The following is a 14,869-nucleotide window of genomic DNA, read 5'->3' as shown; positions in this document are numbered from 1 at the left end:
GGTAGCGCTGCAGAAGAGACGGTGGGAATCACATGTTGTCTAGAAAGGAGCTCGGCCCCACTGCCCCCCGGTCCCTCCTTCAAAATGAAAGTCCTCTGGCTGTCAATGAAGGGGAAGTGCCCCCATGCCGTGGCCCACTGGGCCCGGCCATTGAACTGGGGGAACATTCCTCAGTAATTCTGTTTGACCTGAGCCCAGCGTGCTAGCTGAGGGTCACCGAATACAGGGGAGGAGGAAAAAGTTGGGGAGAATCGGATGTGGAGGAGCGAGGGGCGAAGTGATGGACACAATTAAGAGGGGGTGGAGATGTTTTGATTCTTCTCCAGGCTAGGGTTTTGGATTAACGCTCACCTATGCCACGGTGTCGTCCGCTCAAACATGCGACCCTCGCGGCCTTCTCCTGACTTTTTAAACCGCAACTGCTGGAAATGTAGGACACGGAAAACAAGAGCATTGCGGCGCCGGGTTGGTTGGGAGAGGGGGGGTTTGGTGGGATAATAACGTGGAGGAGAAATGGTTCTGCTGCTGCTGCTGTTGCTGCTGCTGCTGCACGGTCGGAATCGGGCAGAATTACAGTTTTAATTCTATAAAATCAAATCCCTCCACTTGGCAATCCTCTAATCCGGTAATCCCCAGGTACGTTTCAGAGGGCAGCGGGCTCAAACTGCCCTGGCGGCGGGATGATATCGCCGGGGCTCTGCTCCCAATAAACAGAGGAGCAGCTTCTCAAGGCCTTGACGGTAGACCACCGACACTTTAAAAGACACTTGGTGATTCCCAGCAGGTCACTTTTGGGGGGATTTGACCCAAAGATTGCTTTCATTCACTGGCATTCCCACTCTGTTGCTATTTTTTTTGGCCTTGAGAGGAGAAGCACCAGTTCCCACGGCAAAAAAAAACAAAAAAGACAGAATGGCATTTCTATCTGGCACTTGGACAACACCAGCAAGAGAGTGATGATACCTCCCATGCTCTCCCATGCTACGCTTCCTCTCGGTTCTGTTTTTAGAGATAACAGAGCCGGCTAAAAATATAAAGTAAAGCCAGCGTCCAGAATGCTGTAAACGCCGCCGACTACCAGACCCCTGACCTGCCCGGACTTTTGACATATGGACGAGAACATCCCCATAATCCATATTCTCCAGCGTTCCGAGGCACCCGCGCCCGGTCCCGCACCTGGCGTGGGATTAGCGGGTGCCGGACAGAAAATCTTAATCTGCCCCGAGAGTGAGAGTATGGGGGGGGGGGAGAAAGAAAAGGAGCAGAGGGAGGGGAGGCATTCCTGCACATGCGAATCCCCCTGCAGCGACAGTTTCGATTGCTTCACACACGACGGTGAAGCTTCCTTCTGTTATCAATCAGAAAGTGTTTTTTTTTTTTTTAACGCAGCGCCCCCCGGCTCCACGCTGTTGCCACTAGCAACAGGACACGCAAACGGCTAAATCAGAGATCATCCCCCTTGCACATGTGCTGCTGTATGAACTACTCTCCCGTCCTCTTATCAATATTAGGAGGAGGAGGAGGAGGTGGAGGAGGTTCAGCAGCCAGAAAGACAATAATAATAATAACACATGACGTACAAACGGTGTGCATCAGTCGGCAGAGAAATGCTGCAGCCCGGTCGCTGCCGTCTTACCCTGGTGGAGGAGCAGCATCCTGGTGCGTTCAGAGGACACGCATGGTAATCCACCAGCCTTCCTCCCGCTCCCCCAGCTGCTGCTGCTGCACACTGATCCCGCAGATGATAAAGTTTACATCCACAATTGCAGCACTGCCGGCAACCGGCTACACACTGCTGCTGCTGCTGCTGCTGCTGCTCCCTTCCTGGCTGCCTGACTGCTACTTGACTGGAAACCAAAACTGCCTCTCCTCCCCTTCTCTCTCTCTCTCTCTTTCTCTGCCTTTCCTCAAGCGCTCACAATCCTTCCCTTTCTTTCTTTCCTCCTTGTCTCTCTCAATCTGGCAACATGCACTGACTCTCCCGGCGCTGCTTCCCACTCCTCTTCACGCCACATACGCGCTCCCTCTACGCCTTTCTCTCACTAACACACAAGCTCGGAGGCTCCTCTTCACACGGCGCTGTGCGCCTCCCCTCTGCCCACCCCCGCCTCCCGGCTTTATCTCTCCTCAGAATATTTCCTCTGCCTCTATCTCTTTCTCTCTCTCTCTGTCTGCGCCCCCCTCCCTCCTCTCTCCCTCCTCCTCCTCCTCGGGCTTACAGGACGTTTAACATGTGTTCACAGGGACTGCTGCTCTGTTGCCTCTCCGAAGGTGGCTCTTTCCTCAGGGGAGGAGAAGCGAGGTTCGGGTGGGGGGTTTTGCACGGAGAAGGAGGAGTTTTTAGGGGTTGACAACAGTGTCGAGTAAAGACGAGAGGGGGGTTAACTCCAACTAGGGAACGTGAGGAGGCAAGCGGCAGCCGGCTCGTGATGCTCCGCTAACTGGACTCGGAAGGAGGTGGTGCAGTTTTGCACACTGTTTGCGAGAGGAGCCTGCAGACCCGTGCACACCTGGCTGGACGAGGTGCATCGCAAGTTTCTGCAAAGTTGCAAAAGCTATCAAAGGCGGCTTTCGGTTCTGGTGTCAGAAAAGTGAAAGCACAAAGAGCAAGCCTTGACAAAAGACAAACGGGGACAATCGAGGGAAGGGCTCGAGATCGAGACAGACAGCGAAGGCCACAGAGAGAAAATAAAAAGCTGGGAAAGAATGAAAGAGAGAGAGAGAGAGAAGTGCTTGGGTTTGCCTGGGCCGAGTGACTCCGGCCCATCTGCCGCAATCACAATCAGTCTCAGCTGAATGGCTGTGACAAACTGCAGCCTGGAGCCCGTAGCCTCAACCAGGCAGGACGCCTGTGAGCACCGAGAGAGATGAGGAGGAGGAGGAGGAGGAGGAAGGGAGGGGGTGAAGAGGCAAAGAAGGGAGGGGGGATATTCTATTGTTTGCTCCCCAATAGGACCAGTGCGAGAGGGGGCGGGCACCGGAGGGGTGAAAGGGGGAATTAAAAGGGTCCCGGTGACAGGAGCGCTCAGTTAAAGAGGGGGGAAGAAAGGAACTGGGCTGACTTAGAGCCGGGGCCATCACTGCCACTTTGGCCCACAGTCACTGTCACTAATGTCCTAAATGAACAATGACACGAAGCATGTGAGGAAATTAGTTTGGAGCAGAAGGGAGGGGGGGAGCGGCGGAGGAAGACTCCGAGATGACTTGTCATAAACCTGGCATCACGTCGATCATAAAAACAAATTAAAACTGAATAAAAAAACTGACGAGCCCCGTCGCATTCTCGTTATCAGACGTCTCCTAAAAAGCTGGCGGCCGCGTTCTCTTTTGTCGGTCGTAAAAAAAAGAAAATAAAAACCCGGGGAGATTCATGGCGCCTGGTTATTGCGCGCGCGCCCGACCCGAAATGTCACGCAGAGGGGGTAATTGTGTTTATCGTACACGCAGCTGCCCCGAGGAAGGGAATCTGAATATGGGGCGGGCGTGATTGGATTTTAAGAGCAGGTGGTCGGCCGTTACTCACCGTGGAAAGAAAGATGTCTGAGTCAGCACTTACACACACACGTTAATCAAGAAATATTGTTCATTTTAATTTGATCAGCCATGGATCTTGTCTATAATGTGATAAATAGACAATAGAGTTTAATACAGGCTTGTTTGTTAAAGCTTTGTTGTGTATCTTTGCACAGACTGTGCCTTGAGTTTATATCCACTATCTCATGTGCATGGGTTTACAACTGCATAAGTAATGAATGAGTTTGTATGTACACATGCATATGCATAATCATGCAGGCATAAATATGTCCACTAACTACATTAAATGTGTGCGTTTGATGGCGTCCGATCGAGCGAAATTCACGTGGTGCGCGTCGCTGAGTGATCTGCTGAGCTCATTAAGGCGCTGCTGCTTATTGCTCTGCCAGGGGTGTCAGTGACAGATTCCACTGTTTGGAAACACTCGGCCGCCCACACAGCCAGCCTGGCTCCACCACTGTCACACACACACTCAGGCTAGGTTAGCATTCCACAGGGAGGAGGAGGAGGAGGAGGAGGGAGGGAGGAAGGGGGGGGGGTGGGTTATGGGGAAGGAGACTCGACGGTGCAGGCTGCAGGGCCCGGCGGGTCGATACGGACTCGCAAGCGTGGCGCAGGGTGGTCTGAGGTGAGGCGAAGGGATGCTGGTCGAGGCACCTTCTGAACCGCGCTGCGGAGCGGCCTCGGCTGGCGGTTGTGGTAGCATGTGTGCGGCGGTGGGAGAAGTATTTAGGTCCTGCGCTGAACCGACAGCAGCAGTCAGCGGTGTAAAAATACTGTTGAATTTTGCACGTCTTTCATTACACATCACTTATACACCAGAGTCTGACCCAGTTGTGACAAAAAAAGGATATTTTGAAGGTATTCTTAAGTGTTTTTAAGAATTTTTATGACTCATCCTGCACTTGGGGGCGTGTCCTGTATTTTTGCATTCAATAAAATCCTCTCCTTCAGTCTTACTACTGCTAACTTTGGCTCAGACATTTACGGGAGGTGCCTGCTCGTGCAAATCAGGGCAAACTAGACTTCTTTGAGACATATGTGGACGGCAGTAGCATTCCTTTAGCCGTTCCACAGGTACTTTAAGTTCAAATCAAACGTTTGCCTTTACTATTTGACCAATTTCAGGAAGAGGGCGGCATGTTAATGTTGCAGCGAGTCTTTTTGCAATTTCTGGTGTGGTTGCACAAAGTGGAAATACCCAGGTCTTTCAAAAGCTTCCGAAAACAAATCTCGTGTCCAGGGCTCCGGCCGTCAGCCACACTTTCCCTCCGTGACATTAATCCCCCGCAGCTTGATCACAGATGAGTGACCAGGGGCGGCCGGGGGAGGCCAGCATGCGTTTTGCTTGAGCTCATTACCAGACCAGTCGATTCCGCCGTCTAGGTGTGTGTTCCCAGTCGGACATTAATCACACGGAGGGAGGAGAAGCAGAAGAAGCTTGGACGTGCATCAGATCACAGCTATTTGATATTAAAAAAAGGGCGAAATCATTTGGAAACACGTGGCGGGTATGATTTGTGGCTTCAATCCATGCAGGAGATGTTGAGCTGTCAGTGTGGTTTTGGGAGGGGGATGGGTGGGATGTTTTCTGCATCAAGGCGAGCAGCGGAAATGCCAACGTGTAGACAGGCAGCGTGTTTGTTTACCCAACAAGCCTGGCCTGGGATCTGCAGCTAGATCACATGATGGCTGTAAGACCCCCCCTTCCCCCTCCACTCCAGGGACATGCAGTATGCATGTCATAACGAGTGTCTTAGTGTGTGTCCTTTAACTTCTTTGTGGCAAGATGAAGTGTGTAACACAATGAAAACGATAATGCACCTCCGTCATGTTTCATTAAGCAGGGTTATGGGGGCGGAACGATTCTTCTCCCCCCCCTCCCCCGACGGTGGTCCATCATCTGCAGGGAGAGATTTTTTTTTTTTGTGGATCTCAGGAAATGCTTGAAGTCATCAAGACTGGAGTGAGCAGGATTATCACTTTAAAAAGTGCTTCAGCATTCCTTGTGCGATTACAGCTACACAAACGGGACTATTGTAGAGACTTTTGTGAGTCTCCAGTCACTGCAAAGTCTTGGCTTTCTTGTTTTTCCATTAGCATTTGATGCTAACAGGAGTCCCATTCTCCTATTTTCGTTTGTGGTCTGGAAATTGCGTGCTAATATTTCATTTTCATGCTCACACGCATGACATTTTAACAAAAACTGTCCCGTACTGTGCCATAAAGCAACAAACAAGATCTCACGTTCGGTTATTTGCAGTGATTTGCGTTAGACTTGCAGGCCACACACTTTCAGGAGAGAAGAGGATGTTTTCCAGCGAGCCCCGAGCTGGAGGTGAAATAGCGTGGTTGCAACCACTGTGACACCCACCAGCCAAAACCACGCGGGCTCTATCAACAGCCCAAACCACGCGGGCCTTATCGCTCGTCTTATCTCGAAGTGAGGATGTTTTCCAGAGAGCGCTTGGCCGCTCATCTATTAGCCAAAATAACCGAACACCACACTCCCGTGAGTCATAACAAAGCCGATCAAATCCATTCATCGCACAGAGCGAGAAGGATTTAGCTCGAGTTAATAGACTTGGATGTTGTGGCGAACCTTCATTCGAATCAGACGGAAATCAGATAAAATGTGCAAACTTTAAACCGGCGTCTGAGAACACGCTCGGAAAAACAACAGCGTTAATTGGGCATTAAACTGCGCTGAAAAAGACTCTTAAACGCAGCTAATTGCCTCTAGGAATGTAGATAATACTCCATTCAGTACGAACGCCAAGAAAACATGTCACAAGTCCCGTAAAACACTGCATGTCCATGTTGCGAAACCACAAAATCTCAGGTGGCAGCGAACAAAAAGAATTTATTGCAACACTGCATCTGCAGGAGCAGGGTATCCAATAAGTTAAGTGCGGGGTTTTTTTTCCGGTAAGTGCAGCTGTTTAGCTTCATGCTTAACCTTGAATGCATCAGAAATAGAAACACAGAGGCTTACGGTGAGTGATATGTGGAGAGGGAGGCAGCGCTCGGCGTGTATGGGAATGCGGCTCAGGAAACGACCTTGAAGGAGCATCAGTAAAAGGCTTCATTAAACCACTTCGATTAACCTCTTCCGCTCGTAAGCTCCATAAAACCCGGACTGATATATTTTAACCGCGTCTGGCTTCCGCGCATGAATCAGGGCTGGACCGTCGGCAGGTTGGTGAATCCTCGCCAAGATAAACTAGCAAGTGTTGACTTGTGTCACCTTCTCGGCTAAATGTGCCATCCTGATCGCAGTTAACCCCCTCGCGGATGGAAAAGATCAACACCGTCAGCCTCCAGTCAAACCAGCTCCTGTGATGTGGGCGACGTTCAGCGCGCTAATTACAGCCGCCACACATGGAAGGCATGATTACTTCCCCTTTTTGGTCTCAAATTGTTCAAGATTTGCACCCCGCAAGCTTTTAATCAAGCATTTTATAGGAAGAAAAAGAGGGAATGATTAAAAAAATAAATAAATTCCTCCAGTGCCCCGGAGGTTTCAATGAAGGTTTAATGGACGGATTTATTCACCCACTAACTGCTCCTTTAAGATATTTTGGAGCCTGGATTCCTGGGCCGTAAAGTGACCTCTAATGGATGGATTAGGCCCAGTCATTCACTTCAGAGGGCGCACAAATATACTTTGAGAGCGTATTAGATCTCTTTGGAGCTTAGCGTGATCAAATTATTGCATTAGACCGGTCAATTTATCCAATTAAAGTTGTAAAACGCAGGGCTCTCGCCCAAGCGAGACGGCGGGTCCTTGGGGCGTTGGAGGGTTTGCGGGAGGCAGTACCCTACCCACCTCCTCATCGACAGAACAGGCCCCGCCACATACTTCAGCTGAGGATTACAGCCTTTCATCTTGCTCAGACCGCCGGCAGCACACAGGCGTCTTTGAGACCAGATACGCCTCGTAGTAACATCGGCGAGGTCCAGATTTGTCAGACTGTTTCCCAGCTTTGCGCTCCTGTGGTCTTTCTTCCTCTTGTGTGTTTAAACTAATTTATTTCTCTCTTACTTACTTAACGGGAGAGCAAGGACATGCTCAATCAGTGCAACACTCAGAGTCTCTCTAAGTGCTTTTCACAACATTTTTTGAGGTCTTCGCTGGAACCATTTGTGCTGATGATCTTGTGAAATTCATGGCTTTCGTAGTTGCTCTCCCAAACCGCAATCCAAAATCTCCAACCTAACTATGTCTGATCAGGCGAGCGGGCAGAAGTGTTGAGCTGTCGCAGCCCAGACGTGGTCAGTCTTCAATAATTCTACCCACAGGCAAATTCACCCCACACAAAGCAAGTCCTATTACCTATAATCCCTCAGCTAAGTGCGCATCTGATCTGACCTCTGCTTTCTATCCCGTCTTTGAGGCAACGCTCCTCCATGAACATGACAAATAGGTTATTGATCAGCAGATGTCGTCGCTAATGTCCTTTTAGCTTGGGCTGCAGCTGCAACCGCCCGCTCCGCGCAACCTGTCCTGAGCCCTGTGCATCTCCAGCTGAGTCCCATGCCTTCTCCTCCCTTCACACTTCCTCACTTCCCAGTTGCTCCGAGAGAGGCCCCCTGCCTGCCAGCCGCCCTCCTCGTCCCTCCCTGTCTTCCAAGGTGTGGAAAGGGCCACAGACTAACGCCATCTGCTCCAGCAGACAGAAAATGGCAGGTGAGGCCAGCTCTGCTGCGATGTGACCTGATAGTGGCCGGCGATGTCATGCACAAAAACAAGGTCAAAGCAAGATTCAGTTTAAATCGAAATCAAGCCGAGCAAGAGTGGGAAATGCAGAGATGGGGAGAAAAAATATCTAATCTACATTGTTTTAATCCACGGGGAAGATTACACAGTCACGGTGCCTTGACACAGCAGCTTGTCAGAAGGAGGTCATGCAAACTCACTCCCCGCCCGTCATGCTTCTTTGTGCTGCAGAGCATCCATATGTCCCTCCCTCACATGTCTGTCACTCAGTGTTTATCAAACGCAACACATGCAACGCACTAGGTCTCGGCTGTGATCAGGGTCATCAGGGTATCAAGGCCGCCGCTAAGACATTTCATCAAACTCAATGAGACCGCACCGCAAGCAAACGATTGGCGTCCAAACTGTACCTATCTGATGTTGCCAAATTTGGATTTGCTCCATCTGATGTTGACACAGCGCCGCAGAGCTTTTGTTTCCGTCTGTCAAGACCGAGGGTCACGTTGAATGGAGGGAGCGGGAAGGCCTGGCCAGCGTCCCACTGTGGTTTTGTGCTCGATCGAGCAATGATGCCGCGACCGAGCGCAAGTGTGTGCGGATGCATGGGGCTTTGTCATGTCATGGATAAGGCAGATGTTTGTGATGCACAATCAAAGACAAGCTGAAAATTATCTTTAATTAGATGCATCTAGTATGCACCCGTCACCTGTAGCCTACGTCTTTTGCAGGATTCTCTACATCCACATGAATCCTTTTACGGTTTCCATCAAAACCTTCATTCTCCCAGATTCAAAAACATTGAGTGGTAAAAACGGAACTCATAATTGTTCAGCCTGTGTGAAACTACCCCATAATAAGGTACAATGAGAGACTGTGAATGCAGTAGGTCACTGGGTCATGAAGTAGGGATGCAGGGAACTAGAGGAATGCAAGGGCTTCTCTTTCTGCTCCTGACGGATTGATGGGCCCCATATTCTGAGGGGTGGAGGGGAAACATCTACGGCGTCGTGAGATGCTGCCTAATAAGGGGAAAGGAGGCGTTGTTTTTACTGGAGGTCTATGTTTTAGCTGAACAAAAGCCTTTGTGAAGTCATTCATCACTGTCCGAGGCTCTGAATCCAACAACACCGGAGAAGGGGACAAACCCAAACACAAAGTGGTATGTTGTTTCTAGAAACCGTGCCTCAGAGATTTTCAAAGCGTGGATGAATATGCCCTGGCGTTATCTGCCGCTAACCCGTGGAACACAAAAGGATCTTTGTAAACAGCACTTCCCCTCAGTCAAACATCAAACCCTGAGCTCCCCAGCGTCACATGGGAAACGAGAGCTCCTCCATTCAGTCCAGATACTGGAGGATACTGGAGGTACAGCTCTACAAGATCTAGTAAATCTGATTGCATTTAAGACTGACCATCCCTGGCTTTGTTCACATCCTAAACCTGGAATCCTCTGCTTCTGCTGAGCTAATGTTAGAGGCGGCATAAAGCCAAAGCCATTTGATCCCAGATCCAGAGAAGAAAGAGAAAGAACTGGAGTTTCTGTTCGGTGCAGTCAAAGGCCAAGGTGTAAATAGATATTTACCAAATGCAAAACTCCTGATTGTGGTTAAGACATCCACTCCAATTACTTGGAGTCAATGCAAGTTCATTGCTTTGAAACCACTTGGTCCTCTGGCCAAACACAGGTCAGTTCAATCTGGTCATTCTCAGTGGCTGTTGGGTTCCTCTGGGTGTCACAGGGGGATGTCTTACGAACAGAGGTGGGTATGACTTGGACGGGAGGGTCATTCCTTTACACATCACTTCCTTTATTAAAGGGCTGCCCTAGCCTAGTAAAGGGGATGGTCAGTGGTCATTCATCCCCCCTCTAGCCACCCACCCTGAGACCTCTGTCCCCTTCTGTCCAACCCCCAGCCCCTCTCTGCTCACTCAGGGGGAAAATTACTTTGAGCTGGGGGAATACAGCTCCATTGAGATGGAGAGAGGTTTGCACAAAAGAGGGTGAAGTTTAAAAAATTGTCTCTCTTTTCTATGGGGGCGGTGCATCAGTGGAAGGGCCAGGACGATAGGAGCACGGAGGGGACAAGGTCATTAGATTGGCATCTCCATAAGCTCTTCATTCCCATTGTCTGGGCGAATCTGCTCCAAAGGACCTCCATGAGAAATGCCCCCAGTCAACCCCACAGTGGGCTCAGAGTCTCCCCTTTGTCTGCCAGTTTTAGAGTGCATCCAGCACAAAAAGCATTTCTCAAGAACGGCGTACAAAGCTTGTCTCGAGCTCAAAACCAAACAACATTGTCCTGCTGCCTCTAGTTGGGAATGGATTGCAGGCAGCTGCTGACACCTCCAAGCAATAAAACATCTGCCCCAAAACTCTTGAAAACATCCTACCTTCGGACGTTGCGGCGCTCCTCCTCGAGCTGCTTGAGAAGCTCGTCGATGCATTTGTTGGCGTCCATGTATTCCTGCCAAGGAGAGACGAGAAACGTTCAAATGTTCGCACTGAATGCAACTGGAAACGCAAGGATGACCTCAATAGTATGTGCACGGGATGCTGCAAAACCGTGACACGACTGTGCATCCTCACTTCACTTCATAAACGTGCAGAACAGAACAGAACAGAACAGCAGTGCTTTTCAAAAGGTGTGAATAATCAGTTTAGTCTCTCTCTCTCCTCTCTCCTCTCTCTGTGAGTAACTCCAGAAGCACCTCTGGGTAACTTCTAACGGCTGGCCCAGAAGCGAGTCCAGCTGTGTAATGTCAGCTGGGAATAGCCCACACTCGCAAAGCATGAGCTACTGAGTTACAGCACGGGCGAAATGAGCTAAGGCTAAGAGCAGAATGGAAAAAACAGATGTCAGGGCTTCTTGGCTTTGGACTAATGATTTGGCTCTTAGCGCTCTACATATAGCAGAAAGGGTTTGCAACTGTAAATAGAAAGGCCACATAGATACATCAGACCCTCTACCTGCAGCACATAACCAGGCCTGTCTTGACTTGATGCTGTCCCATAAGCGCGGCGGAGGTTTACGTCTAATTAATTAGATGTTTGCTTGACAGCTCGTGAAGCATCTCCTGGGTGCACGGTTATCTCAGTGGGCCAGGCGCTCGCCATTGATTTCTGGAGACTCTGGTCGTGTGCTCGCAGAGCGTAATTGAATAATGGGGATTCCCAATGAAGAGGCAGACATTAAAGTCCCAATAAAATCCACTTATTATTATCATCTATTGCTCAGTATCTGGCACCATATTTAGCAAAAATAAAAAAAGGTAGTTTTGTAATGTTATTCATCATGTGCTGTGATATTATATTAAAATGTTGATGACTCATCCTGCACTCACGGGCGTATGCTAATTTTGTAGGTCACTAGAGCAAAACTGGAGCATTAGCTTCTTGTTTTTAGAGGAAATACCGCTTTGCAAGCCATTACAAAGAGAGGACTTTATACTTTTTGTTGCACTCTGACCATAAACCTCTTGTAAAGCGTTCTACATTTTCTGCTACCGCGGCTCCCCTGCGCCGAGCCGGAGCCTACTTTCTTTCGGGACAATTGCAGTTTCAGTTCTCTAATTAGTCGCTGGCGAAAATAAACTCTGTCGGATTTCTCTGTCAAGCACAAACTCACTCACTTGAAATCCGGCAGGAAAATGAAAAACAAACAGCGTGCCTGCAATTTTCAAAACCTTGCGGAGAGCTCGTTGTTGTGATAAAATAAAGAACGAGGGTGTCCACCGCGGGAAAGTTTGGTCTGTACGGAGATGAGGTTACTTTAACGATATAATATGTCATAACAAGACTCTCTTTTTGTGGGGGTGCCACTTTCGGAAACCATATAATGCAACCTGAAAACAACAAATACATCTAAAATTAGCCCAACTCTTCACTGAGTTCGCAGACACTGAACGATTCAGCTGTTTCACATGAACAAGAGCTTTTAATAATTTGCCTGCAGCAGCTTTAGGAGTGATTCTGACCTCCTCTTGACCCGCATTTGGGACCTGACCGGGCTTAAAGTACTTCTGTTATCGCTGCTTGGGCTTTTTTAACCTGTGGCCTTGAGAGCAAACGCTCAATAGGCCAGATGTTCACAAGCACAAGCTGCTAGACTAAATACAGTAAGCGCAGTTGTTCTGTCTCCTCGCTCTTCCTGTGGTGATGCTCTCCCACTGCCTGCTGCCGCTCCCGGAGCAATTATTGCACTCAATCTCGTGTCGGAGACTGCCACTCGGAGACAACCGTCCCCGGCAGCTTGCCCCGATGCCAGGAGGACATGGCACACACCCAGGCTTCCCGCCGAGTCGCCAGTCAAGGGCACTCTGGTGACCATTAGGCAAATAGAGCTGACGCCAAAGGACGACAACGGATCGATGCTCACCAGCGTGGTGCCGCATTTTCCAATTTCTGTCACACTTTCCGCTATTTTCCAGACAAAAAATGAATCTTCTATCCATCATCTCATTCATTCGTGGTCAAACTTGACTTAATCAGCATGACAAATGATTCATGTTTGGAAAGCAACCAATTACAGTGTCTAACAACAGTGCCCCAGAGCCATCTGTTAGTCTGACAGCGCCAGAATGCTACTCACACCCCGAGCTGAAAGGCCATTAGCGCCGAGCTAAGTTCCCAAAGTTAAATTTACTGTCGGCTCCAGCAGCAGTTAATCAATAGTAAAAACCGTGGCAAATCATTGCTTTCATGCTGCTCTTTGAATCCGTCCCAACCGCGTGGGTGCACGAGGCGAAGCCGGTAGCCATGAAATATGTTTTGCAGTCGAATATTACAGATGCCGGTGTTTACTTTTTAGCGGGGAGTTTCAACCCAGACTTTTTAACAGTCTGGGGTGAAAACGTCTGTCTCCCAAAGACCATTAGCAACACGATCCCATAATGATCACGGCCGCTGCACAAAGGGGAACCTTCTTCCAGAGAGCCCCCGTGTCAGGGGAAATATTTACAGGCCACATCAAAGTATCGCAAAGCTGCCTAAGTCTGTGTTGTCATCGCGCAGACCTTTCCTAATGACAGGGCGCTGGAATAATCCTCGGCACACATGAAGGAATGCGGGGAATGCGGCGTGCTCGTTGTCATGTGGAGACAGGAGGGGTATTTAAACCTGGAGATTTAGAGCGCGGCTCATGTATGTTTGCGCCGCGTGTTATATCTTCAGCCGGGCATTATTCCTGACGGTTTTACGGCGCGAGCGAAAGCCGCTGCGTTCCCACGAGGCCCAGGTGCTCACGTGTGGACTTTTATCGAAGGCATATTTCTCGGGGCGGACTCGGCCCGGCGATTTTGAACGGTGGTTAAGACGTCGTAAGAGTTTGTTGCAACCCCCTCAATCTTGTGCATAAGGTACTTTTGATGACCTACGACTGTTGCACATGGTGTGCAGAGTTTTTAAAGCCATTCAGTTGCAGATGAACCTCATAATGTTTCATTTTAACCAAGTATTGTGCACATATTGATTCTACGGCGGGCTGAGCTTGCGTTAACCCGGCAGGTAATGTGTTTCCCGATGCTCCTGCTCTCCGGCCGAAGGTTCCCAGTAATGTTTATCCGGCTGTGTTTACTTGTGTGTGTGAGCGTTTGATAAGGAGACCCCTCGCCTCTCGCCATGGCTTGAGTCCCACATCCAAGCCCCTCCAACTGCCGTGATGAAATTTTAAAATATGAGTACCGCCCCCCTCCTGCTGCTGCTGCTGCTGCTGCTGCTCCGGCAATGGAAAGCAGGGAAGGAATATTTAAAACACACACACACTTCTGGGTAAAGCCAAACATGCAAACAGACCGATTCCCTGACACTCCAACCCCAGTGCAATCTGTTTAAGATTAATGGTCCAGATTTCTCAGTAATAAAACATCAGATGCATTATTCATCCACGTGAGCTTCGCTAGCACGCTCCCGCTCTTTCACACATATTTTTTTTTGAGGATTAGGAGGCGTGGAATCGCCTCCTAGACGTCTGGTTCTTATATGGGCCGTTTTGGAGTCGACTGGGAGGAAATAAATAAAGTTTAAGCTAGATAAAACTCTGACCCCGATTCCCGGGGAAGGTCAGGGTGCCGCGGTGAGTTCCTTCCACCACCTTGATGTGTCTGCGGATCAGAGGCTCATCCTCGCATTGCTGATAAGACACAGCGTAGAGGTCTGCAGCCTCTGGGAATAAGACCCTGCCAAAGACAAGGTCGCAACCTCTATCCTCCCTAACCCTGCTCAACTTATCTCTGCTTTCCATGAGCTTTTGTTTTCTATTTAAGACTGATGACATGCCAGCTCGGCCTCTGGGACTGCAACCTGCAGGTCTGACAGAAAGTGAAGCTCCCACGTGGGCTACTGCAAGTCAAAGGTTATGCCAATAGAATGTAAGATTTCTTTCTTTCTTTTCTTTTTTTTTATGGCACACTTGAGAATGAATTATGACAGTGACTTTTTAAGGTGTGCGATAATACACCAGATCTGATACGGCTGTTAGTCTTGGCCTCCCTCCAAATCCTCCTGCCATCCAATACTCCAATGTTGATGTCAACGTCGTTGGGGGAAAGACGTAAACACTGCAAAATTCAATCAGCGTCGGCGAGAACCGGTTCCCATATGCCAATATAATTCATGCT

At 49.3% G+C, this 14,869-nt stretch overlaps 1 protein-coding gene across 4 annotated transcripts in view; it reads right to left on the bottom strand.

Moving 5' to 3' along the window:
* LOC311509351 (nck-associated protein 5-like) overlaps positions 1 to 14,869 on the bottom strand; it is a 107,661-nt gene that overhangs the window by 60,855 nt on the left and 31,937 nt on the right. For 3 of the 4 annotated variants that reach the window (XM_084574506.1, XM_084574507.1, XM_084574508.1), the window contains exon 3: positions 10,646 to 10,719. In XM_084574506.1, the coding sequence (XP_084430632.1) occupies positions 10,646 to 10,719 (74 nt within the window). Of the gene's footprint in view, positions 1 to 1,636; positions 2,128 to 10,645; positions 10,720 to 14,869 lie in introns of those variants that run through there. The other variant, XM_084574509.1, reaches the window with a different exon arrangement.

This window comes from Chelon labrosus (assembly GCF_963514085.1).
Source record: "Chelon labrosus genome assembly, chromosome: 24".
Lineage (NCBI taxonomy): Eukaryota > Metazoa > Chordata > Actinopteri > Mugiliformes > Mugilidae > Chelon > Chelon labrosus.
Note: the sequence above shows the minus strand (reverse complement) of the source record. Positions and strands in the feature narration are given on the sequence as shown.